Source organism: Oryctolagus cuniculus, chromosome 10 (genome assembly GCF_964237555.1).
Source record: "Oryctolagus cuniculus chromosome 10, mOryCun1.1, whole genome shotgun sequence".
In the NCBI taxonomy this organism is placed as follows: Eukaryota; Metazoa; Chordata; class Mammalia; order Lagomorpha; family Leporidae; genus Oryctolagus; species Oryctolagus cuniculus.
Genome location: NC_091441.1, coordinates 74,780,565 through 74,808,489, shown reverse-complemented (window position 1 = coordinate 74,808,489; position 27,925 = coordinate 74,780,565). Strand labels below are relative to the sequence as shown.

The window sequence follows — 27,925 nt, the reverse complement described above, 5'->3', positions numbered from 1 at the left end:
ACTTTATATTAAAACACACTTTCTTCTTCCAGGAATTACCAGCCTGAGACAGACAGAGGCCACAAATAGACTCACACATGAGCCTTTGACGGGAGACCTGACTTCCTGGCAAGAACTTCCATGAGCTGCCCACACTAATACTCTTTCCCTCCAAATGGGAGGGTAATTTGTGGGACTAAGTCAACCCTGAGACTGCAATTGCCACATTAATGGTGATTTCTCCTCTTATGTCATCATAGGGCATGAGGTATCTTATCAGATTGTTTTTCAAATGCAATACCAGAGCAGATAAACAGAACTGCATAACATCTATTGAATATACTAGTCTTGAGTTGCAACTGTAGGGTAACTTTCATAAAATTCTCCATGTCATTAATTTCTGATTTATTTCTCAGGAACATAACAGATTACCCACAGTAGTCTACCTCCTTTCTAAGTATAGCAGATGCTGTTGCATGTCTATTCTGTATTCATTTCCTCTCCTCTTCATTCCTTAAATAATTCCAATTTTCCATTCTTCCATCTTCTTTTCCATCCCCTCATATCGTCCATGAACTCTATGGAAATTTGACCTTATTTTCTCTCCCAAAGGGAGGCTCTTAAATCACCTGATCTAATTCCTCCTCAACAGTAGTTTATGTAGGAATGAACATGTAGCCAATGGAATTTGAGGAGGGGAGTGCTGGATGTTTTGGAAAAAGATGAATGATTGCTGTGCTGGTCAATGGTGGCAACCATTTTGTGAACATAATGGAGATTAACACGCAGAGAAAGGAGCAAGACTGACAATGGAAGAAAAAAATCACAGAAAAACAGCCAAGGCTGATGATGCATTTGCATGTCAATTTAAGCTTTGTATTTCTCATCATATGGGGCATACAGCCATTTGTTATTGGGGCAGGGTTGCTGATGAATAGAGCTAAATCATTCCTACTGAAACATTAAGACAGTTGGCATTTCCTGCTTTTTCTTATAATGGCAACATCTTACCCTGCATCAGATAGTGGTTGTTTAAAAAAAAAAAAAAAAAACACAACTAAGCCAGGGTATCAGCAAAGGTTATTTGCTTGGAGGGGGATTCACAGCTGTACAGCCACCTGGGTTAAGGAATCAACCCCCACCGCATTTGTATTCCATCTCACCACTCATTACCCTTGATGCCTGAGTAACTTCAGTACAGAATATTCTTAAACTAATCACCTAACAAGATGGGAGGGCCTCAAACCGAGTGACTCATGTAATTAAACCATGCTACCATTTTGTTCCTGGCAGATCCTAAAATCTTACAATAACATAACATGTGTCAATCTTATCAGAAAATAATATACTTGCAGACTTCAAATTTTTGAGAAGGGTCATAAATAAGCCCTATAATTTTTAATACTTGTCTTTGTAAATGTTTTCCTTTCTGCAACATTTCTGTAGGCTACACAAGCCTGCTTAACAAACCATTTTAATCTCCAGTTTAAAATAATATTTATTTAAAATAAACAGAATAAAATGTAATTTGCTTTTCTCAAAAGTAGTGATTTCCCACTAGTTTTACAATGTTTCCACAGACTGAACTACAAACACAGATTCACTTAGCTTGCATTTTCATATTTTTTACAGTTGCATTTTGTACAATCATACATTTATTCTTTCTACATTATGTTTTCATCAAAAACCTAGTGCATTTTTTAAGAGGAATCTGAAAACAAATTTTGCAAAAAAAAAAAAAAAGACAATCTAATGTTCCATACAAATAGATTCTGCATAAAGGTAATATTATTATTCTCTCTGTGCCCAAATTGAGCATTACATCAAATAAATGTAATTACAAATTAACGGGGCAAATGGAGTAGAGATACATTAATGGCAGAGATAGAATAACGCTGAAGAACTCAACAAGATCCTGAGTTTATGTGGTTTGTTTCATGCCGTGGTTGCAACATTTCCCAGTAGAGTCTTGTTTGCTTGGCAAAGGTAATAAAGAAAGATATAAAATCACCCTTTCCAGAGGAAAGGACAGACAGAAAAGAGATTTCTCTTGAGCATGCCTACATGTGTGAAAGGGCATTTTTAGGAAAAATATGAGTTATATCATTGTCATATGGATCATTTTAAAACAGAAAGGGACATATCCTTTCTCTAACTTCATTGCAACATTTTATTAATTCCCTTGATGCTTCTTTAACAGAATAACAAAGGCAGAAGAGCATGAGTGGAACACTGTGATTCTGCTCTCATCTCCAACGCCCTGCAACAACAACCACGGTATTTTATAGACAAGGGTGCAGCAGTGACAAATCCGAATTTCCCCGGGTGGATGCTCACCATAGTAAGTGAGACGTCCCCTAGCAACGTTCTTCCCTCTTGAGTTCTCAGCAATGCACTCATAGGAGCCCGTGTCTTCCTGCTGGAAGTTGGGAATTTCAAGCACACCATTGAACTTCCTCAATTTAATTTTGCTGGAAAAGGGTAGCCCATCACTTCTTCTCCAGTTAATCTGAGGAACAGGACTAAGAGAAAAATTATCAAGCTGTTTGTTGTTCTCTGGAAGCCTCTTGGATCTGACAAAAGCGAAAAACTTACGTGGAGACAGAGAAAGAGATACACGTTTTCAAACACAGAATCCCGCATCCAGTTGTAAATTACATAAACTTTATGCAAAGATTTAACTCATTAAGTTGACAATTTAAGAAAATAAACAACGCATTTTCTTGTGTCAATTCATGCTTTAGAGAAGAAAGCCTGTAGCCTTGCTCACTGTATTAGAATACAAGTGAACGAGAAAAAGAAAAATAATACCAATTGAGTTTCTGGAATTAGGCAAGCATAGTAATTTTCTCCAAGTTAACTTTAAAGGTTCAAACCAAATTTTATATGTGCACTTTCCCTGTGTTGAATTTTTCTTTTGCTTCCAAGTGAAAATAAATTTTAGACAATAAGAAGAGTCTGTCGAAAATCACCCTGATCTCTTACAGCAACCTAATACCTCAGCACATAGCAGTAAATATTATAAAACTCACTTTCCAAGGGCAAAACATTCCAATTTCACAGTTGAACCTTTAGCAGCTGGAAGAGTTTCTGAAAACTGAACTTCTATTTTGGGTTCGTATTCACCCATCACACCTGTAAATCACAATACAAAGTTAATAGCATCAATGTTGCCTTTGGAATTGCTTTGTTTTTCTTAAATAAAACTTGCCTTTGCTCTATGTTGAACCACCTTCTTCCAGTGTTTTACCTTATTCACCAGTGCTACCCTGGGTCAAACAGGCAAACACCCGTACAAGTGCTTAGATTAGCTGATTCATGTCATTTGGTATAGAGCAGTTCTGAGAAAACTACTACGTCTTTCATGTTATGTAAAATGAGAGGCTTAGGAAATTTCATATTCCATTTGAACATTTCTAGTCAAATTGAAATATATGATGTATTATGGCTTCCTGAAATTTCCAAAGGAACAAAAATTATGGCTGGGAATTTATTTAATGGTACCTTGGTAGCAGAGGCACCAATCTTAAACCTGTTAAAAGGCTCCCCAGGGTCAAGAAATGGTGACTTAACGAATGGGAAAGGTCAAATTCAATTACAACTGACTGTAAAGACGTGCTTTGATACTTTGCGGTCATGGCATCACGCCGTTTCAGATACGGTTTTGTGTAAGTGGGTCATCTACTCAGGCTTACAAATCGGGTGCCTCTGCAGATCACCGACTTCCCTTAAACAGCCATCAAGCTATTGATGAAACAGATTTTTCTCTCTAAGGATTTTTTTAGCGATGCTTTTTAGCCTATAACAAAATAGCCAGAGCCTTTGCAAACCTCAAGCTGGCAAAAGTCAGGACAGGTGACTTCATGGAAATGCAACTGAGCTCCAGGCTCAGAAAGTCTCAGGCTTGGCTTAATCCTCTGCTGTCACTCTGGAAAATTTCTAACACTTTCTGAGCCAGGGGCTCCTCATTTCCATTGGACACTGGTGCCGGAAAAGCAGGAAACTTGGTAAGCCCTAGGTATAAGGACTTGTAGTTTAGGGAAGCATTTTCATCAGTGTTCATAAATGTTTTTGCATACATGTCTTTGTTCCAAAAAAAAAAAAAAAGTGACAATTCTTCAAGATACACTTGTTGACATTTTCCCAGTTGTTTTGCTCGCAGTCACTGCACCACTGCCACTCAGAATAACACACTGAAACATTCCATACCATCAGACCGCAGCACCAATGGAGTCGGCGAGCCTAGTACTCTGGCGTTTGTCACCGTGCTTGTCACCACACACGTGTAATTCCCCACGTCGGACGGCTCCACCTTCGCTATGTACAGGTGCCCTGTCTCTTGAGAGACAAATCTCCGACTATCTTCTTCAACAAACGAGGGGTACTCATTGAAGATCCAGGCATAGGAGAGTTCTAAAGTTTTTGAGGAGGGAAAGAATATTTCATTATTAGATAAGGAAGTTTTTCACTGTACATAAGAAATGCTGGAGACAAAAGAACCTTCACGCTGAACGAGATGTGGAGTGTTTGTGCTGCAGGTCATGGGAGAAGCGGCCATGGGAGGTGGTTCTGCGTTCCTTCTTTGGATCCCAGAGGACTCTGATGATTAACATTCCTATGGGAGCATCATTATCACAGCCATCATTATCCGCGCTCCACCAACCTCCTTACAGACTTTCCTGGCTCCCTTCCTTGTACTTTGTATCCACGCTTCGTAGTCTCTGATCTTTCAGTTGCCAATCTCACCATGGCCATGCCTGCCATCAAACTTTCTACAACTTCTCAGGAGTAATGCAAAACCACTTAAGTTGAATGTGAGCCCGCCAAGGGCAAGGCCCTGCCTACTACCCTTGTTTCTACGAAGCCCATGCTGTATCTTACTCCCAGGGGGCCTGCCAAAGCTGCTGCTCTGGGGCTGGCAAAGCCCCTTGTCTTGCTGTCTTCTCGGGTTCCTCCCTTTGCAACACCAAACCCCATTCTGCTGAGATAACTTCCAAATAGCTCTGAAACTTTGGGTCGCACATCAGGAATCACCTCCCTGGAGATATCTTCCTAATCTTCCCAGCTTGGGCTCGTGCTCCTATACAGTACAACATCAAGCTCATTCCAATCAAACCAGTCATCACCAAGCATCTATTCACTTGTCTGTCTTCCTACCACTTGGTAAGTAAGTGATTTTAATTTTTACTCCATCTGCTCTACTCTCCCTCTGAATCAGTGAAATGAAACATCCAGACACTTAATAGGTCCTTAATAAACATGTGTTGTGTTAATTATGCCTAGAATTATGCTGCAGATTCTTCTCCGTAAAGTCCAATATGAGAGTTTTCTGGGAAATTAGCTTTCTCCGAAGGACCCACTGTTCCTTTCCTGTGGGATAATGAAGGCTAAATGACACAATGCTGCTTCATTCTGGATGCCAAGAGTGTTCAGAGCCAAGTTGATATTTAAGCACATGACTGCGGTTGGTTTGCTGGCTTCCTTCTTTCCTTGGCTCTTTTTCCATTTACAATAGCATTAATCTTACTGTGTTGGTTCATTACTGTAGTAATAATGCTTTGCCAAAGAACTTTTGGAAAACATATGGAATCAGAATACATTTAATGCACAAATTCAAACATATTTCAAGTGCAACGGTAAAGGGTCATTCTGTTTGGTAGACAGGTAGAATAAATCAACATGTAAATGCCAATGAGATGACATGCGAGGGGTGGATGAGAGTGACTATGCCTTTCAGAGGAGCGAAAGGTTACATTCTTCCACAACTGAAAGAAAGGCTTAAAGGACAGGGGAACACTTGGATAAGCAGGGATTACAACATCCCAGCTGCAGTGAAGTGCATGAGAGATACCCCATGGAAATGAAAGGTGACAGATTCCCACCCATTATGCAAGTTCGAATAACAAGATCAGCAAACCCCCCACAAATTATACATGCATTCAGAAACACTGACTTTTAGCCTTAAAGTGGCCTTTACATGATGGTATCTTTAGGTAGAAAGTCTTTCATGACATTTCAAATAGTTATATAGGAGGTACTGTCAGCTAAAGTTGTTTGTGTGAAAACAAATGTGACTTAAACATTCACTCCACGGTAAGCCTCTTGCACACCCTAAGGAGGCTTTTCTCTTGTAATATTACTAAATAAACCACAGAGGAAAATAATGCTGATCAGGTAGGCTGACTTTGTTCTGAAGTTGTTAAAACTGGCAGCTGTTACAGCAACAGCCTCTGGGGTCTTCCTGCTGCTCTAACCATCCGGTCCCACCCCAACATTCCCAGTCTCCAAAACCTCGCTTTGCTTTGAAGAAATCTTTTTTTTTTTTTTTTTTTTTTTTTTTTTTTTTTTTTTTTTTTTTTTGACAGGCAGAGTGGACAGTGAGAGAGAGAGACAGAGAGAAAGGTCTTCCTTTTGCCGTTGGTTCACCCTCCAATGGCCGCCGCGACCGGCGCGCTGCGGCCGGCGCACCGCGCTGATCCGATGGCAGGAGCCAGGAGCCAGGTACTTATCCTTGTGGGGAGCAATCCGGACTAGACTAAGTTACTCGAATTAGGACTTATTCTATGCATCTGCTCTCCCACAATATGGCGCTGGGAGAGAAGTAAACAGCTTCCGCACAGCTGCCTCCAGTTCAACTAATAAACTGTAGGACTTGCTCCTGATTGGAGGAGAGCAGCGTACTCGGCGTGTGGGCAGCCGAGTTGGGATTGGCGGAGGAGGACTATAAAGGAGGAGAGAGACGGCATGCATCGGGAACATCTATGGGGAACATCTAAGGGAACCCGTGCAGCCCCCGAGAAAGCCGGCCGGCGGTGTGCCGCTCCCCTGCGGAAGTGGGGAATGTGGCCAGGGGGAACTGCCCTTCCACGGAGGTGGAAGGGATAGTAGCCAACCCGGGAAGAACCAGCAGCAAACCCGGGGAGGGCCGAGCAGACGAAAGAACAGCGCAGGGTCCTGTGTCGTTCCTCCACGAAGAGGGGGAGCGACATAATGGTGCCGTGACTCGGATAGGAAACCTGACTCGGATATGAAGCCTAGGCAGGGCTTAGTGTTGCTCCTCCACGAAGAGGGGGAGCGACAATCCTGGTCTCCCATGGGGTGCAGGGCCCAAGCACTTGGGCCATCCTCCACTGCACTCCCTGGCCACAGCAGAGGGCTGGCCTGGAAGAGGGGCAACCGGGACAGAATCCGGCGCCCCGACTGGGACTAGAACCCGGTGTGCCGGCGCCGCTAGGCGGAGGATTAGCCTAGTGAGCCGCGGCGCCGGCCTTGAAGAAATCTTACTCTGCTTTCCACAGTGTCCTACAAATGAGATGCACATGGCTGCCCCCCTCCTTTTATTCACCAGATTAAAACTTCTACTGCTCCCCAATTTAAGTGGCTCTTAGCTGGGAGTTAGGAAATAAGTCAATCAAACTCATTTACAGTTAAAATGGAATAGCTGATAGAAACAGTTCAGATTCAGAGTAAGGAAATCTAAAATCTGGTGACTTCACAATGAGATTTATGGGCAATAACTCCAAGCAAAAACGTGGAATCAGTATCACCAATGTCATTTCGATTAAAAAACGTTCAAGGCAGCAGGTGTTGGCCCTAGTGGTTAACATGCACTTGGGATACTTGTGTCCTAGGTCAGAGTGCTGGAATTTGAGATCCAGCTCTACTCCTGACTCCAGCTTCTGCTATCTCAGACCCTGAGAAGTAGCTGGTAATGGCTCACATCACATATTCTCTCTGTCTCTCTCCCTGTCTGTTCTCTCTGCTTTTCAAATAAATAAAATACTCAACACAAAACAAGATAGGCTGTATGACTTCATTAATAGTATTTCTTCTCTCTCTATCTCTTTTTTAAAAAGATTTTTATTTATTTATTTGAGGTGTAGAATCCCAGACAGAGAGAGGGAGAGACAGAAAGAAAGGTGTTTCATCTGCTGGTTCACTCCACAATTGGCCACAAAGGCCGGGGCTTGACTGATCCAAAGCCTGAAGCCAGGAGCTTCTTCCAGGTCTCCCATGCAGGCACAGGGGCCCAAACACTTGGGCTATCCTCTACTGCTTTCCCAGGCCACAGCAGAGAGCTGGATCAGAAGAGTAGCAGTCAGGACATGAACCATCGCCTATATGAGATGCCAGCGCTGCAGGCAGAGGCTCAGCCAACTACGCCACAGCGCCGGCCCCACCTCTCTTTTTCTTTATAAGATTTGGTTTTTATTTACTTGAAGGCAGAGTGAAAGAGTGTGTGTTGCAGGGACTCAACTATTGGAGTTGTCACCTGCTGCACTGGTGTGCAGATGTGCATTGGCAGGAATGTAGATTCAAAGAGTATATGGGACTCAAAACCAGGCACTCCAATAAGGGGCACAGGAGTCACAAGCGGTGGATTAAACACTGTACCACAACACCCACTCCTATAGTATTTCTTTTAATCCTAACATTAATGGTACTAATACTCATGCTTAAAATATTATAACATTACATTGTGGTAGCCAATGGCTTTATGACACAGTAACTGATTGCTAGGAGAAGTAAAGAAATAGAGCCATAACCGCATTAATTTGAAAGCTCTGCCTCAAAGTTAGCATGAAGGGGTGGACGTGCATGAAGGGGTGGACCGTGGTGGACATGGAGGGCTCCGCTGAAGTCTCACTTCAAGGGAACCCCCTGCACAGAACATGAGATCTCTCCCTGCTACTGCCTGGATGCTGGGGCCACACTCCTCTGGGCTGCTCCTGCCTGGCTCAATTCAGTGAGCTGCTAATTCTGGCCCATTACACCTGCTGCAGGATTCGCCCCCTGATTCTCTGGTAGTAATACAGCCCTACACATATCTTGGTTTTTAGCCAAATGAAACTGGGTTTGGACTTCAGATTTCCAGAACAGCAAGACAATGATTTGTGTTGTTAAAGTATCTGGAGTTTTTAGTAATTTGTTATACCAGCCATGGGAAAGTCATGTACAGGTCAAGACAATGAAACTAAGCTTACCCTGTGTAATATCAGAACCCATAGAAAAAAAAATGGGAGACAGGAGAATAGAGGGAGGTGAGACAATGTATGTAGAGATTTGAGTGATGTGATTGCTTGCTGGTGGCCAAGAGTGAAGGAACCTGGAAGATTCTAGAAGCTACATCAGGCAAGGACAAGGACTCTGCCCTGAAGCCTTCAGAAAGATTACAGCATCACCACCACTGGACTTGAATGTCTGAGCTACACAAAAGGAAGACAACAGATGTGTGCTGTTTTAAGCCACAATGTTGGTGGTAATTGATTACAGAAGCAGAAGGAAATGAACACAAATGACAATAAGAGCCAAAGATAATCGAGTGTTTATCATACGCCAGGTAGAGTACTAAGTGCTCTTGATAGAATTTCCAAAGGCAAAAAAAAAAAAAAAAAAAAAAAAAGGTCAAAGACCAAATTAGAGACAGCCTGTTCTTGGAAAGGCTAAAGAAGAATCAGATTTTATAAAACATGATTATGATATCAATATAATGGGATGGAGTTATTCCAAAAGAGAAGTACAATTCTGAAACGAGTGAATTAGTGATGATTATCTTTCACAAAAATTCGAATCCTTCAAGACTGATGGAAAGGCATCAAATCTGTATTTAGTAAGGTCACAAGGGGTATCTACCTTTGTTTACAAATTTTGTCTTGATAGAAAGAAACACAACTCTATCTTACAGAAGAGAATTGCACCAACTTTTCATTTCTTAACTGTATGTCTGTTTTAGAATATATACAGCATCACTTTGATTGAAAACATTTGAGAATTATGTGGGGTTTCTTTTTTTTTTTTTTTTTTGGATTCTGAATAAAATATTTGCATACTCTCAGTGTTTACTTATCCTAAAAAATCTGTATTTCCAAAAAAATGTTAATTGTATTCTACAAAGCAAAATGTACATCAAACCAGTGTTCATGGCTGATTTTTCAAGATCTTTTTATGTACTATGATAAATAAAAAACTGTAATAAAAATGATAATTTTATATACTCAGACGAGCTAAACTTTACAAACCTTTCACAACCTCTTGTATAAATCACAAGCACATTATGTAAAAATGACCGGGCCAGTGAGCTTTCTATTAACAATGCCTCATGAATATTAGGAATCTGAAATGGTTTTTATTAAAGTGCCAAGAGGTTTTACCAATCAAAGCCATAAATTAAGAAAATGAAGTGCCGAAACTCAGCTTTCCAAAAAGTATATGTGATGAATCACCCTGCCAGACACTTCCCTTCTTGGGTCCCATAAGTATAGGACCTGTCAATTTAACAGGAAATATGTCACTCTAGTGTTTACCTGGAGATACATTAATACACACACTACTGACACTTAAGAGTTTATTTCTAGTTCCATTATAAAATTCTATTATGAAGGTGATTTAATCCTTCACATAGGCATTTTGTACAAGAAATGCTGTCAAACAAATTGCAGTTAGGCAAAACTGTAAAAGTAACTTGGGCCATTTTCCTTGGTGCCAATTGGGAAGTCTGACCTACTTTAAGACAAGACATATTTAAGAGGGTGTGAAAAATCTGCTTGCCTTCATTCACGACTTAGGTCACTGATTCACACAATGAACTAGAAAATTTTGCCCTGGTGCTTGCATATGACAGGTCCAGGGCATGCTTCCCATGCAACAGTCTAAAACAAGGCAGAAGAGAACTTAAGTGCAAAGAGCAAATAGCCAATGGTTAGGATTAAGGAGTCTGTACTACGGAAAGCCTCAGTGGGCACTGCTAACATCTCAGTGTGCTGTTCCCAAAACCTGTTTGGTTAAGTTGTTGACTTTATGATGATTTTGAAAACAACATGCGGTCAGCACCAAGGCTTACTAGGCTAATCCTCTGCCTGTGGCACCAGCACACCGGGTTCTAGTCCCAGTTGGGGTGCCAGATTCTGTCCAGGTTGCTCCTCTTCCAGTCCAGCTCTCTGCTGTGGCCCGGGAGTGCAGTGGAGGATGGCCCAGGTGCTTGGGCCCTGCACCTGCATGGGAGACCAGGAGGAAGCACCTGGCTCCTGGCTTTGGATTGGCGCAGAGTGCTGGCTGCAACGCACTGGCCATAGCGGCCACTTTGGGGGTGCTTTTTGCCGTTGGGCAAAAGGAAGACCTTTCTCTCTGTCTCTCTCTCTCACTGTCTAACTCTGTCTGTCAAAAAAAAAAAAAAAACAAACAAACAAACAAAAAAAAACATGCATTCAGTAGAAACCATACTTAGAATTTTGACTTTGAATCTTCTTCCAGGCTAGTGCTGTGTTTCTAAAATAAGGAGAAGAAATGATGGGGAAGAAAAATACCATAAGATGCTTTTTCCCTTCCCCTTCATACTTGAGGGCTGATTCTAGACCACAGCTTAGGAAGCTATTGCTAGGAAGTCAGGCCAACCTCTTGCCTGCTTTGTGAACTGTTTTGAAACATAATCAGACCATTCAATTACTATTTCCATTGGCTGCTTTCATGCACCAAGGGTAGATTTGAATTGTTATGACATAGAACTCATGGCCATAAAGCTTAAAATCCATATGATATTTTTAAAAACCTTTTTTTCATTTTACTTGAAAGGCAGAGAGAAAAGAGAATTCTTCCATCCACTGGTTCAATCCCCAAATGCTTGCAGCAGCCAGGGCTGGCCAGGCCAAAATCAGGAACTAGGAACTCAATGTCTCCTATATGGGTGGCAGGGACTCAAGGACGTGAGCCAAAACCTGCTGTCTCCCAGGATACACATTAGCAGGAAAGCAGAACTGGAAGTGGAGTCAGGACTCATATCCGGATACTTTGAATAGCAATGTGGGCATCCCAAGTGGTGTCCTCAATTGAGCCACCTGCCCTGCCTCCCAGGGGCTGCAACAGCAGGAAGCTGGAGTCAGGAGCCAGAGCTAGGTAACAAACACACGTACTCAGATATGAGACAGTAGCCTCTTAACTGTTAGGCTAAATACCTACCCAGGACATCCTGTTTGAGTATCAGTGGATATGGCCACAGTTGTACCTCCTCACCTTGAGACCTACCCAGAACAAGGAGAGAAGGCTGGGGCCAGTCTCATCAGAATAACTTGAATTGAGGATGAGAGGTGACGCTCATTAAAAAGGAAACAGGCAAATTTTTCATGAGACAAAGGAAGAATGCATGTATGCAAGAAAAAATGCAAAATACTCCCTAAAGGGGCTCTGTGCATTTCTGCAATAAAAAGAATGGGAGGAAGAGTTTCATGCGGGCCCTTCAGGGTTGTTGCCTTATCGGCGACAGGAAAGAGAGAAATTTCCCTGGCAGAAGCATCAAAAATAAAGACAAGGGAGCAACATCTTGCAGAGTGAGTGTGGGGCAGAGGACGCTGGTATCCATGGAAAACATCACCATTCCTCAAGGAGCCACAAATGGGGGTGACACAGCCCATCAGGAAACTGCGTCATCTCTTGGGAGTTCCTGTCAGGAAGTAGAAATGGCTCACATATTGTCACTTTAGGCAGCCAGAAAAATGAGAGAGAGAAAGAAACAGGGAGGTGTGGAGTATCAAAGACTCAGAGGCTAAGAACCTTGTGAAGCTTCAAGCGGGATATAAGACATGTGGTCCCCACAAGAGAAGAGTCAGGGCACAAGAGGACAGATCAGGGACTGCCAAACTCATAATCTGGTCTACAGATGATGCTGACCTAGAACAGGGATCAGAAAAATTTCTCTCAAAAGGTCAATAGGGAGAGCATTTAGTTCAGTGGTTAAGATTCTGCTTGGGATGCCTGCATCCCACATCAGAGTCCTTGGGTTCCATTCGTGTCTCAAATTAAGATCCAGCTTCCTGCTAATGTGCATCCTGAGAGCAGCAGGTGATGGCTCAGGTAGTCCAGGTCCTTGTCCCCAGTGAGGGGAGCCCAAATGGAATTCTGAGCTCAAGCATCAACCAAGGCCCATTGCAGGCCTTTGGGGGATGTGGGTCAAGGAATAGGAGTTCTCTCTTGATTTCTCTTTCTGCTTCTCAAATATATAGATAAAAATGAAAAAGGAAACAAAAGAAAAACCAGGATTCCAGCCATGGCTCAGGGCAAGGGGGTAGAACTAGGAAAAATACTGCAAGGTACTTCCTGACATGCTTCCTTCTGCAAGGTAATAAAGAAGTATAACATTGCTAAAGAAAGGAGCTAAATTTTCGCAGTAGAAAATGAGACCTACTGCTGACCAGATAAAGTTACCATCCTGCTTTATAAATACCTGACAATTCCCCCATGCCTCAGACCCAACTTGCAGTTACAGCAACCTTTTAGCTTACACCTGAACTGGCCAGTGCAGGATGCGACTCAGGAAAAGTGGCCCAAAATGGCACTGCAAGCATTGAATACAGAACAGCCTTTAGAGATATACTCTTTCTCCATTTTTTTATTATAAAGAGGCACCTTTCCCAAAGAGCTCAGAGATCCTGAAAATGCAGGAAAGCAACCTTAAGATTAATTCAAACCCAAAATGATGCCGACAACTACAAGTTCCACTGCCAAGTCCTGCTCTGTGACAGCACACCGCCACGCTTGATACAATGTGCATTTGGTGTGCTGATCTTAAATACGTACCACAGCACTACTGCTGGACACGCACTTTCCCCATCACTCATACTGAAGAGTGGGCTTTTTTTTTTTTATGACTTCAGTGACAGTAAATAACATTTCCTTTTTAAGTGCAGTCCAGAAAAAAGGTAAAGAATCTTGCAGCTCATGGGAGTGCTAATTGGAGCCAATTATAATTTGATTGACCTGCCTTGCTATTAAAATGAAATGCAAAATTTACACTGCCCTTGCAAAATGGAAATGATCTTTAGTAAGAGCTGACTAGAGGAAGTCCCCCTCCCCCCTTAATGAATCCAACAGCAGTGCTTTGGGTTAGGATTCCCACATCAGCTCTCAGAAGCCAGTTCCACAGAGGGCCTTCACAGGGTTGCAAGTGATACAAGAGAACCCTACAGATGGGGAAACGGGCAATAAAACAACGAAAAAAAATTCAAGGCTCCTAACAAAAGGAGCAGTTGCATCACAGTAACCCTGTCCAGTCCTCATTAGGTCGCCTTTGCTTTTACAAAAATTTAAGCTCCTTCCTTGAGGAATGTCATGGGGTTTGATGGTTCTCTCCTTGCTATGCTGGTAATTTTTCAAAGCAGAATGAAAAGTCCATTTTCCCTGGTAAATAGAAATGAGGCCATTAGCAGAACATGGAGTCACTGCACAAATCATACCAGGACAATGGGTCACTCCTCAGGAAGCTGCAGAAGCTCATGTTTGTTTTTAGCTTTCTCTCTTACACACGAAGTTCTACTACTTACTATCAACACACATCAAACCCTTCGTCAACTGGATTTTACCCCATTTAGAAAACTTCTTTTGAAGAGAATCTTCACCCTTTCTGACCTAACTTTTCTGAATGGTAAGTTAAAATAAACAGTGATGGCTTCATGAAAAAAATACACTCTAACCATAGGAGAACGCTGTTTGGATTTTAAGGAAGTAGTGGTTGTTTAAGTAGTTCTTCAAGGAAGAATATATAATTATGCCTGAATATCTGAAACAAACAGGAAAACAAAAAAAAATCAATGACCAAATAAAGCAATAATCAAAAATAATCCCAGTCCTTCAAGTCGGCAGGGTTCCAGAAGTGCCTGTTGTGGGCCTTGGAGGATATGCAGGGATCTCACAGCAGTGTCTGGATCCAGTTAGGCACACACAGACTTCTGCAGGCATTGAGGTAAGTGACAGAAAACAGAGTGGAGGAAACAGCACCTGCACTACCAGGAGTTTCTCTGTGTGTGTGCCATGCTAAAGAATAAAAGAATTTCTGGAAAAGACCCGGGAGGCACAGGCAGTCAAAGCCAAAATCAACTATTGGGATTGCATCAAATTGAGAAGTTTCTGTACTGCAAAAGAAACAGTCAGGAGAGTGAAAAGACAACCGACAGAATGGGAAAAAATATTTGCAAACTATGCAACAGATAAAGGGTTAATAACCAGAATCTACAAAGAGATCAAGAAACTCCACAAAAACAAAACCAACAACCCACTTAAGAGATGGGCCAAGGACCTCAATAGACATTTTTCAAAAGAGGAAATCCAAATGGCCAACAGGCACATGAAAAAATGTTCAAGGTCATTAGCAATCAGGGAAATGCAAATCAAAACCACAATGAGGTTTCACCTCACCCCGGTTAGAATGGCTCACATGCAGAAATCTACCAACAACAGATGCTGGCGAGGATGTGGGGAAAAAGGGACACTAACCCACTGTTGGTGGGAATGCAAACTGGTCAAGCCACTATGGAAGTCAGTCTGGAGATTCCTCAGAAACCTGAAGATAACCCTACCGTTCGACCCAGCCATCCCACTCCTTGGAATTTACCCAAAGGAATTTAAATTGGCAAACAAAAAAGCGGTCTGCACCCTAATGTTTATTGCAGCTCAATTCACAATAGCTAAGACCTGGAACCAACCTAAATGCCCATCAACGATAGACTGGATAAAGAAATTATGGGATATGTACTCTTTAGAATACTATACCGCAGTAAGAAACAACGAAATCCAGTCATTTGCAACAAAATGGAGGAATCTGGAACACATCATGCTGAGTGAAATAAGCCAGTCGCAAAGGGACAAATACCATATGTTCTCCCTGATCGGTGACGACTGACTGAACACCAAGAGGGAAACCTGTTGGAGTGAGGTGGACACTATGGGAAATGGTGGCTTGATCAGCATAGCCTTGACTATTAATGAACAACTTAATACATTATCCCTCTTAGTAGTTTTTTTATCTGTTCTACTTAACATGACTGGTTTAGATCTGTAATTGATGCACAGTTATTCTTAAGTGTTGAAAATTAACTGAAATGTGATCCCTGTTGAACATGGTGGTGGGAATGGGAGAGGGAAGAGATGTATAATTTGGGACATGCTCAGGCTGACTTGCCCCAAGTGGTGGAGTTGGAAGCATACCAGGGGATTCCAATTCAATCCCATCGAGGTGGCATGTACCAATGCCATCTCACTGTTCCAGGTGATCGGTTTCAGTTCACAGTTGGTCATGGTGGAGGGACTGGGAGTCAAAGGGAGCACATAGACAAGTCTAGTACCTGCTAACGCTAACCGATGGAGTAAATAAAGGGAGAGTGATCCAACATGGGAAGTGAGATACTCAGCAGACTCATAGAATGGCAGATGTCCTAAATAGCACTCTGGCCTCAGAATCAGCCCTAAAGGCATTCGGAGCTGGCTGAAAAGCTCATGAGAGTATTTCAGGCATGGAAAGCCAAGACACTCTGGCAAAAGATCTCTGCGAGTGAGATCCCAGTGGAAAGAACAGGTCATCAAAGAAGGAGGTACCTTTCTCTGAAGGGAGGAGAGAACCTCCACTTTGACTATGACCTTGTCTAAACAAGATAAGAGTCGGAGAACTCAGAGGGCTTCCATAGCCTTGGAAACTCATGACTGGAGCATAGGGAGATTACTGATGCCATAGACAGGAGTGTCAATTGGTAAAGTCAACAACAGGAGTCACTGTGCACTTACTCCTCATGTAGGATCTCTATCCTTAATGTGCTGTACATTGAGATTTAATGCTATAACGAGTACTCAAACAATATATTTCACATTGTGTTTCTATGGGGGTGCAAACTGTTGAAATCCTTACTTAATGCATACTAAACTGATCCTCTGTAAAAAAAAAAAAAAAAAAAAAAGAAATTATCAATTCCCAACTTGACTCTCACTGGGATTAAACATGACAATAGGTCTGCTCTGATTTCATCATCATTTAAAAAAAATCATCTATTATTTTTCACTTTATGTTTCTGTGTGGGAGCAAACTGTTGAAATCCATACTTGATGTATACTAAGCTGATCTTCTGTATATTAAGATAATCAAAAATGAATCTTGATGTGAATGGAAGGGGAGAGGGAGTGGGAAAGGGGAGGGTTGTGGATGGGAGGGACGGTATGGGGGGGAAGCCATTGTAATCCATAAGCCGTACTTTGGAAATTTATATGCATTAAATAAAAGTTAAAAAAAAAAAAAAGAATAAATGCAGGGGCTGGCGCTGTGGCGTAGCGGGTAAAGCCATTGCCTGCAGTGCCGGCATCCAATATGGGTGCTGGTTGGAGTCTCAGCTGCTCCATTTCTGCTCCAGCTCACTGCTATGACCTGGGAAACCAGTAGAAGATGGCCCAAGTGCTTGGGCCCCTGCACCCATTTGGGAGACCTGGAAGAAGCTCCTGGCTCTGGCTTCAGATTGGCGCAACTCCGGCCGCTGTGGCCAACTGTGGAGTGAACCAGTGGATGGAAGACCTCTCTCTCTCTCTCTCTCTGCTCTTCCTTCTCTCTGTGTAACTCTTTTGAATAAAATAAATAAATCTTTTTAAAAATCTTTAAAATAAAGAATAAATGTGTATGTTTACACATTCATTTCTTCTCTGCTTCCACCACCTTTCCAGGCTTCCCCTGTCGCAGCCACGGGGCAGAAATGTCCAATGAAAAATGTACCATATTGTATGTCTGGAGAAGTGTCTGTGAAAGACCGGGGAAAAACACAACATCTTTCTGTGAGGTTTTAATAATTTAGCTACTAAAAAAAATTCCTGTGACGAAGAAAGAAATGAAGAAATACAAAGTTACTACTCAAATTCAGATTTCAGTTAAAATTCTCACATGTTTTTGACTTATAAAAATAAGCTTTAATAATTTTTATTCTTAATGATTATTTGTTTATAGGGTACAATGTAATATTTTGATAAATACAATGTGAAATGATGAAGTCAATGACTATCTGTCTCTCTGCCTCTCAAATAAGTAAGCTTAAAATTTTTTAAATGACTAACATATCCATTAGATCACACCTTATTTTGTGGAGAGAATATTTAATATCTTAGTTATGGTAAGTAGTTGGCTCAGCAGCTAACATGCCTTGTGGGACTCCTGCATACCATACTGGGGTGTACTTCTAATCCAGTTTCCTGCTATGTGCATGCTGGGAGGTTGCAGGTGATGGCTGAAGTATTTTAGTTCCTGCTACTGTTGTGAGAAATCTGCACTGGGTTTGGAGCTCCTGGTTTCAGCCTGGCTAGTCCCAGCTGTTATAGGCGTGAACCAGCAGATGGAAGGTCTGTCTGTTGGTCTCTGTGTCTGTGCCTCTCAAATAAATAAAATTTTAAAAAAACCCTACTCTTTAAGTTTACAATACACATTATTATTAATATGGTCACTATGCCATGAAAACATCTCAAAAAGACTCTGAGGGCAGGTGCTTGGCCTGGTGTTAAGATGCCAGGTAGGACGCCTACATCCCACATTGGAGACTGGAATGCCTGGGTTTGATTCCCAGCCCTGGATCCCAATTCCAGCATACTGGAACGGCTCAAGTAGCTAGATCCCTGCCACCTTCGTGGGGGAACCTGGATAGATTCTTGGATCCTGGCTTCTGGCCAGCTCAGCCCTGCTGTTGTGGGCACTTGTGCAATGAATCAGTGGATAGGACCTCTCTTTCTAAGTCTATCTCTCTGTCTCTCAAATACATAAATAAACCATTTAAAATGTCTAGTATTCTTTTTAACAAAACATATTCCTCCTGTCTAACTGGGACTTTGTACCTTTTGATCAGTATCTCTCCAAATCCCACTTCTCAGCCACAGCCTTTGGTAACCACCAACCTCCTCTGCTTTTGTAAATTCCAAATTTTTATATTCTATACATCATCGAGATCAAGCAGTATTTGTCTTTCTGTGCCTGCCTTATTTCACTTAGCCTAATATCCTCCAGTTTGATTCATCACAAATGATAGAATCGTCTTCTTTTGTAAGGATGAAGGGTATTCCACTGTGTATACATACCACATTTTCCTTCATCCATTCATCAGTTAGATTGGTTCTGCATCTCAATTAGGATGAATAGTGCTGGCAATGAACATGACAATGAAGGTATCTCTTCAAAAATGGTATCTCTCTTTTTTTTATTAGCCAACTGGATTATTTAAGAAATCCACATTGAATTACGCTTGATCTCTTCCTAGGAACTGCTTCTTCTTAGTAAGAAGTGCACGTCTGTCAATGCAAAGCATCACTTCTGGTCAACTGCAGATTCATACCTAAAGAAATATATGAAGGTCCCTAACTCTGAGTGTCTTCCACACATTTCACAACTCAGGAAAAAGGACCAGAAGTGACCAAGAAAATAATATGTTGGTTTTATTCAATCCATATCTTATTCTTTGAGCCCTCAAAACAGATTATTTCTTAGACAATGTGAGATTTTTCCTGAATTTTACAAAAACTTTTGATCTAAATTTTTAGTAGTAGCTCTGTTTTTGCAACTCAAATGACTTTTCCTTGACTTTATTTTGCTTTTCAACCTTCTACCTATATTTTTGCTAATAAACTTTATTAAGTAACAGATATGTGCTATATTGGTAATTAAAGGTTGTTGTGTAAGTCTAACAACTCCACAAACAGTATACCAAAGACAACAAGTTAACTGGGAACTTCTCCTGTGCTATGCAGATCTCACATTCATGTATCTGGCTAAGAAATTAATGATTGAGTCATTCTTAAGGAGACACCTAACCTGATCTGATTCTTGCTCTCATATAAAGATACTGAATGAATAATTGGCTTCCCAATAATTTTCAAATTGTGGAATCGGAGTCTACGGAGACAAGGGAAAGTTAAAGCAATGGAAAACAGATGTGTCCTAATTCAATGGAAAATCGGCAGCTGGGCTCATCATCTCTGCCCCAGACAGAAAGGCTCACGCCATAATCCGCAGCTGGCACAGAGGCCACCAGTGTTGTTAAACTAACTCGAATTTTTAATGTAATCCAAGCTCGATGGTTCCATTCAGTTATCTCTATACTGTAGTAAAGTTTGTGCTTACTACCTTATTTTCTTTCCTTTTACATTTTTCCAAAATCAAACAACTTATAGTAGAAGTTATTACAGATCAGTGTGTTTTTTTTCTTTCCTTTTTTGGCTCCAAGTATGTTTACCTGAAACATTACAAAGAAGTGTACTGTAACTCCTATTGCCTCTTTCAGTCATCTCTCAATACAGCAATTCTAATAAACGAAACCAGTCTCCTTGTGAAACAAACAAACAAATCCAGTAAATATGTGAGTCTTCATCAGGATTAAAAGCATTTCTTTCCAAGAAGCACATCTATAGATCTGCACTGAAGGAGCAGTAGATTCTGCCTTGATCAAAGTCAAGGCTGAATTTACCTAGCAATTCTAACCTGTTTGACAAAAATGTTCATTGATCGCCTTTCAAGTGCAAGGACACTGAACTTTATGCTTCCCATTTATTCCCCTTAACAATACTGCATTTTTATTTTTCAAATGAATTCATATTAAACAAGGTGTCCTGCTGATTCATCCTGCCTACTTGGATGTTTTCCCTTCATATTATTTGAGGTGACATAAAGAGCTCTTCTTTTCCGCCAACTGCATTGCAGGGATGGATGTTCTGTTATATCTGAAAGCAATGCATCTATTTTAGTTACCTATGGGACTTGAGTCTTCTGCTTCTACACACTTTTCCTATCTGTTTTGAGACCATATGTTGTTCAGGGCTCTGGGAATTACTCAACTGCTTATGTTTGTTTTGTACCGTATTTTATTTTAACAACATATCTTCTGGGACACTTATGAGCATGTTTCTTTCTCTCATACCTTTATTTTATTAATTCAATTAGCTGACCTTCAGCTGGCATGCAAAGAAGGGTCTTTCTAGCTTTCATTCTGAATTTGTTAAATCAGAGAATATTTAATGTCATGTTTTAGATCAAGCAACCCTATGGCTATATTTTATTTCTGTTGCTCATAGGCACTTATCCTATTTGGGCTCTAATAAAAAAATAATCAACTGGATTGCTTCTGTTTAGTAAAGATTTTCAAATTCAAGATGGAGAATCTGTTTTGTATCACATAGGCTCCAGAGGAAACGTAAAAGGCACCGAGACATCTTAGCAACAAGAACTGGATCATCAACCGCGAGGGTGCAGGGAGGAACTAGGGCCATACCTCCAAACTTCCTGTTGGCTTCTTTAACAGGAAGGCAGGAATGGAAGCTTCTCTGTCACCTTACAAGGATAACGATAATGTATGTGCACGCATTCAGAGAGTCTGCAATACTGTTTGAGCTCTCTTTCTGATTATAACAGTTTTTTGGGGGAAAAGTGAGGGCGTGTTTGGCAGGGAGTCATGGGATTTGCGTTTGCACTTGTTGTGGGCCCATAGGTATGTGCCTTGGGTAAAATCACTGAAACTCTGGTCACAGCTCCTCTTACCTGGCATGAGCTACTCCCGCCTGCCATTCTGTGGGATGTGGACTCTGTGAGGACTGTGGCATTGCCACGAGGACTGGAAAGTCCATTTGCATGCTGTAGGTGATGGAGGCACTCAATCTTATGTAACATAATTGCAGGTCTTGCTACATGAATGTGTGAACTGCAGTGTGATTAATAAAAATATACTTTCAGAGCCGGCGCCGCGGCTCACTAGGCTAATCCTCCGATACGGCGCTGGCACACCGGGTTCTAGTTCTGGTCGGGGTGCCGGATTCTGTCCCAGGCCAGTTCTCTGCTGTGGCCAGGGAGTGCAGTGGAGGATGGCCCAAGTGCTTGGGCCCTGCACCCCATGGGAGACCAGGAGAAGCACCTGGCTCCTGCCTTCGGATCAGCGCGGTGCGCCGGCTGCAGCGCACCAGCCGTGGCGGCCATTAGAGGGTGAATCAATGGCAAAGGAAGACCTTTCTCTCCGTCTCTCTCTCTCACTGTCCACTCTGCCTGTATATATATATATATATATATATATATATATATATATATATATTTCCAGTTAAAATGTTTCCTATTATTCCCTTGATTTAGTAGCTACCTGGAGAAGACAGCCTTATATAGTGCTTTTGTTTTTAAAAGATTTATTAATTTATTTGAAACTCAGAGTTATACAGAGAGGAGAGGCAGAGAGAGAGAGAGAGAGAGAGATAGAGAGAGGTCTTCCATCTGCTGGTTCACTCCCCAATTGGCCACAATGGCGGGAGCTGCGCCAATCCGAAGCCAGGAGCCAGGAGCTTCCTGCAGGTCTCCCACGTGGGTGCAGGGGCTCAAGGACTTGGGCCACCTTCTGGATGCTGGCGCTTCAGGCCAGGGCATTAACACACTGCACCATAACACTGGCTCCCTATATAGTGCTTTTGACCTCTGGCCCACTGTTACTGAATTCATCCTAACTTTTGGGTGCATGTATTCTCTCTCTCAAAAATACAGAAAACAGCAACCGAGCCCTCATTGTGACACACATACTGATCTCAGCAATTTACATATCTTTGTAATATTATACATTACACATTATTTATTCCTCCAAATGCCTGTAAGGAAAGTTTAGTCTGCCTTTTGTGCCCATGGGTTCCATATCCATGAATTCAACCAATGGTGGACAGAAACCATCTTATGAAAATTGTGTCTACTGAACAAAGACAGACTCTTTTTCCTGTCATTTTCTCTCAAAACAACAGAACATCAAAGCCATCAGCATTTTCATTGTTGCAGGTTTGTGAATAATCCAGGGATAGTTTCAGTACACAGGAAGATGTCATAGGCTATATACAACTACCACATCACTTTACACCAATGACTTGAGCATCCACAGAGTTTAGTATCCACAGGGGTCCTGGAACCCATGCCAGTGGATATGAGGGACAAGTGAACTCCTTACTGTCATCCCCTGACACAGTTTAGGCAACAAAAACAACAGAGCAAGGCCCACACAACAGCATTGTAAGGATCTGAATCCAGGCAGCACAGGGCAGAGGTTAACACACTACCCAGGACTGCCTTCTTTACATATCTTCTCAATCAAGGAACAAGAGTACAAGTTAGTAATATAAACTCATAAATTCAAAAAGGTTGGGGATGGCTGGTGTTTAAGATTTCTTCCATACCATAAACTATGAGACCTCCCTTACAAATTTCACTTCTTAGTCTAAAGTCATGGTTAAAAGTACGAATACTGGGCAAATAAAAACAAAAATTAAGAAAAATCATGACTAGGATTCGACCTTATTTCTGGTATCCTGCTAGCTCTGTTATATCAGGGCAAGTTATTGTGGGGAGCAACTGGGAGCAACTCGGACTAGACTAAGTTACTGGAATTAAGACTTATTCTATGCATCTGCTCTCCCACAATATGGCGCTGAGAAGGGAGAAGCAGCTTCTACACAGCTGCCTCCAGTTCAACCAATAAACAGCAGGACCTGCTCCTGATTGGAGGAGAGCAGCGTACTCGGCGTGTGGGTAGCAGAGTTGGGATTGGCGGAAGAGGACTATAAAGGAGGAGAGAGACAACATGCACGAGGAACATCTATCTGAAGGAACACCTGTGCAGCCCCCGAGAGAGCCAGCCGGCGGTGTGCCGCTCCCCCGCGGAAGTGGGGAAAGTGGCAGGGGGAACCGCCCTTCCACGGAGGTGGAAGGGACGGTAGCCAACCCGGGAAGAACCAGCAGCAAACCCGGGGAGGGCCGAGCAGACGAAAGAACAGCGCAGGGTCCTGTGTCGTTCCTCCACGAAGAGGGGGAGCGACAGTTATTTTTCCTCTCCATCCAGAATTACCATGCTTACAAATTAAGATGAGAAGAGAACTTATCCCCATAAATTTGTCCTGTGCATTCAATAAACAAAGTCTGTAACAGCATTCTTGACAGTGAACATTCAATAAATGTTCACGGCTGGTGCTACTGTTTTTGCTGTGGTCTTGACCTTGCTTGATTGTTCTCAGTGGGGATCATGCAAAGAAGTTGAACACTGATAAGGGAGGTTTGCGGGAGGAAGCACAAAGCCAGGGCAGAACCTCACATGTACTGAAGAGACCCAGCCCCCACCTCAGGCACTGGAGCTCTGGCCATGAAAGGAGCAGAAGACACCCACTGGAGCAGCCTGAGATGCTGGCAGTGGGGACAAGGCAAGCAGATGTCTACCAGGGCTGGAACACTTTCTGACAATGACAAGCTCTAAAGTGATGATGTCTGGAGACATCTCACTCCTATGCGTAGAGGGCTGAGCGCAGAAGAGCTGCTTTTGCACAGTGGTTTGGGTCCTTTCAAGAGACACTGAGATAAATACTCCTGGATTCAGGATTACTGCAGGTAGCACATCCCTTGTCTGGAATGCTTGGGTCTGGAAGTGTTTCAGATTTTGGGTTCTCCTGGATTTTTGGAATGTTTGCATATACACAATAGGATACCCGGGGATGGGACTCAACTCTAAACATGAAATTAATTTATGACTCATACACACCTTCTAGACAACATGGTTTGAAGGCAATTGTACATATAATTTTTAGTGTGTCTGATTTGGACTGTGAAACTTCATATGAGATCAGGTATAGAATTTTCCATTCATGGATTTTGGTGCATTTTTTAACTTAAGAGTTTTGGATTGGGGCCAGCATTGTGGCACAGAGGGTCCAGCTGCACCTGCAACACCAGCATACCATACGAGTGCTGATTTGAGTCCTGGCTGCTCCATTTCTTATCCAGCTTCCTGCTGATGTGCCTGAGAGAGCACCCTGTACCCACATTGGGGACCTGAATTAAGTTCCCGGCTCCTGGCTTCAGCCTGGCCCAGCTCCAGCCATTGAGGCCATTTGGGGAGTGAACCAGTAGATGGAAGATTTCTGTCTTTGTCTCTCTCTGAAACTCTGAATTTCAAGTAAATAAATATGTCTGCAGAATGATTTTTGGATTAAGGATGCTCAATCTGTATTATAAATAAAAAATAGAAAGGAACATGGTAAGTCTTTATTAACTTGAATCAAAACAAGTGACTAAACAGTAGATATTTATAGACAGAGCAAAATAAAAGAGCTGTTCAGGAAAAAGGATTAAAATTCATTCTCAAGAGAATATAAGCCTATGTAAATGTTCTGAAAAAAAAAATCATCTGGTCTCCCTTCAATAGAAAGCTGAAAGGACTAAACTACGATTCTGAGAAATGTTCAAAAGGCAGCGATGGGAAAAACGCAGCATCCTTGCTGCTACATTAGTCTGACAGCACTAAATTTGCCACAAAAGCAGGGGTTCACAGTACAGGTGGCAGAGAGAGCTGCAGACTGGATCTGTGGCTCTATATAGAGCAGAAATCTGGTAATGATTTATTATCATGGTCATCATTATTTTAATTATACATTTTTATGGGTACAGTGTGATAGTTCAATGCTAGTATTCAAAGTGTGATCAGCAAGCTAGCATACCCATTTCTTTAAACAGTTTTTTTTTTAAATTTTGGATTGACAGCAAATCAATGGACATATTTATGGGATGCATGGTGATATTTCAATAAATATACACAATGTGTACCAATCAAATCAAGGTAATTAATATTTCCCTCTCCTTGTCATTATTTTTCTTTTGTAGGCTCTGAGTTCCTTTCTTCTGTTTGTTCATAAAATCCATAATAGGTTATTGTGAACTACAGTCCCTAGGACACTAGGACTTGTTGCCCAACCTCTTTATTCCTACTCCATGCCTCACCTTTCCCAACCTCTCGTAACTACTATTCTAATGATGCTCTAACTCACTGTGGAACTATTTCCAAGTGGGAATAACCAGTTCTAAGTGTCAGTTGATTGCATCTTGTCTTAAGTCACAGAAATACATTCGTACCTCCCTATGAGGATGACGAGAGCTTGCACTGCTTTGGAAATCAGAATAGCTATTCATTAAGTGCTCATCTCCTTGTCATTGTTTTGGGTGGAATAAAGATATTTAGTGAAAATGAAATCTGGTCTCCACTCCACTTAACTTTTGAACCTTAATGATGACATATGATACAAGGTACAGAAAGGAACTCAATTTATATTTAACAATCTAACATCATAAATATACATGGGACCCTGATAATTAAAAATGTCCTGTCCCTTCTTCGGTTGATGAGTTCTCGTGGGGTTAAGGAGCGGATGTTTAGAGGCAGATGATCTGCCCAGAGTGGCCCCTGGTTGATGGCAGAAGCTGAAGGTTCCTGCTTCACAGCCCACGGTATCACCAGCATGGCTCCTGCTGCAGCGATTTCACTGAATTCAAATCATTCTACTGCTTCCCTTAGGGTAGCTACCCACTAGACAGCGACAACCACCACCAAAAGGTAATGCAGACAAATTTCAAAGGGATACAAACTTAAATTGCAAAGATTTATGTTTTTATTTACAGAAAGCATCCTGCAAATATTCATTACACAACTCTTATGATGAGACACACAGCTGAGTAGTTATCAAATCACTTATCAGAATTTCAACCATTTCAGATGTGACTCAAAATCAAATGTAAGAAAAATTATAGCACATGAATACTTGAAGGCCTTCATAACTATTACAAAAAAAAAGAAACAAAGATATGTAGAAAATAGCTCTTAAAATTCAGCAGTGTGTTTTTTTTTTTTTTATAAAAACAAAAAATAAAAACCAAACAACTTTCTGGGGCCGGCACTGTGGCATAGCAGGTAAAGCTGCCACCTGCAATGCTGTCATCCCATATGGGCACCGGTTCGTGTCCTGGCTGCTCCACCTCTGATCCAGCTCCCTGCTAACAGCCATGGAAAAGTACTAGAAGATGGCCCAAGTGCTTGGGTCCCTGCCCTCCACGAGGGAGACAGGATGTTTCAAAACTCCAGGTTCCTGGCTTTGGCCCAGTCGCAGCCCTTGCAGCCATTTGGGGAGTGAACCAGTGGATGGAAGATCCCTCTCTCTCTGTCTCTTTTTCTCTCTCTCTGCATAACTCTGATTTTTAAACAAATAAATAAATCTTTTTAAAAAAACTTCCTACTAATTAAAAGTCACAAAGTATATCCTAGTGATGATTTGCATTTTTGTAAGTATTTCCTGATATGTTTGTATTTGAGTGGCAGCATCTTTTGGATTCACAATATATTCTAACCTTTTTCTTCACAAGCCAGCCCACAAAATTACCTGTGATAGAAAACTGACTGGCCTTTACCCCTCCACATGGGAAGCTCTTTTAGTCCACAGCAGGCTGGATAAAGTAGGGGAAACAGGATTTATGAAGATGCATCATGTACTTGTCCTTGTCCTTACTGGAGAGAAAAGGACAGCTGGCCACTAGACTTTCTTTTTTCCATCTTCTGTTGGTTACCACATTTTAATTTAATCATTGAAGCTAATGCCTGCTGTTTTCGGTGTAAGAGATCAATATATGTGCTCTTGGCATTTGTCCTACACGACTGATTCATTTTTCAGTTGGGATTCACATTGTCAACATGCAGCTTGCACTGACTCCGTGTACAAGATACTAACAGGAGACATCGGCATATTCAAAATAAAAGGTTAATAATTAAAAACGACTGACCCTTATCTCACAGACACTGCATATTATACTAGCTACTTACAAACACGCTTTATGGAATTACATTGGCTTTTATATTTGCAGAAGACTAAATTAAATTAAATCACCCTGATATTGTCACTGAATGAACAGATTGGATTAATTTTAGAAGTTATTTTAACACTGCTCAATAAGAATTAGTTTTCTAGATACACCAGTGAAAACAGGTATCTTCCATTTATCATGGGAAGCTTATGTTTGACTTTTATAAGTCTAAGAACTCTTTTATGGGGGCCAGTGTTGTGGTATAGCAGGTTAGGCTGTTGCCTGCCAGGCTGGCATTTCATATGAGCACAAGTCCATGAGTTCTGGTTGCTCCACTTCTGATCCAGCTCCCTGCTAATGTGCCTAGGACAGCAGCAGAAGATGGTCCAAGTCCTTGGGCCCTTGCCACCCACATGGGAGACACAGAAGGAGTTCCAGGCTCTTGGATTCAGCCTGGCACAGATCTGGCTGTTGTGCTCATTTGTGTAGAGAACCAGGGTATGGAAGATTTCTCTCTATATATTTCTCCTCTCTCTGTAACTCCACCTTTTA

At 41.8% G+C, this 27,925-nt stretch overlaps 1 protein-coding gene across 2 annotated transcripts in view; it reads right to left on the bottom strand.

Moving 5' to 3' along the window:
- The window catches only part of CNTN3 (contactin 3), a 423,339-nt gene that overhangs the window by 99,969 nt on the left and 295,445 nt on the right, over nucleotides 1-27,925 (bottom strand). For both annotated transcript variants that reach the window (XM_051851466.2, XM_008260940.4), the window contains 3 exons: nucleotides 4,189-4,392; nucleotides 3,012-3,114; nucleotides 2,317-2,501 (listed from right to left, as the gene is read on the bottom strand). In XM_051851466.2, coding sequence (XP_051707426.1) covers nucleotides 2,317-2,501; nucleotides 3,012-3,114; nucleotides 4,189-4,392 — 492 coding nt within the window. The remainder of the gene's footprint in view (nucleotides 1-2,316; nucleotides 2,502-3,011; nucleotides 3,115-4,188; nucleotides 4,393-27,925) is intronic.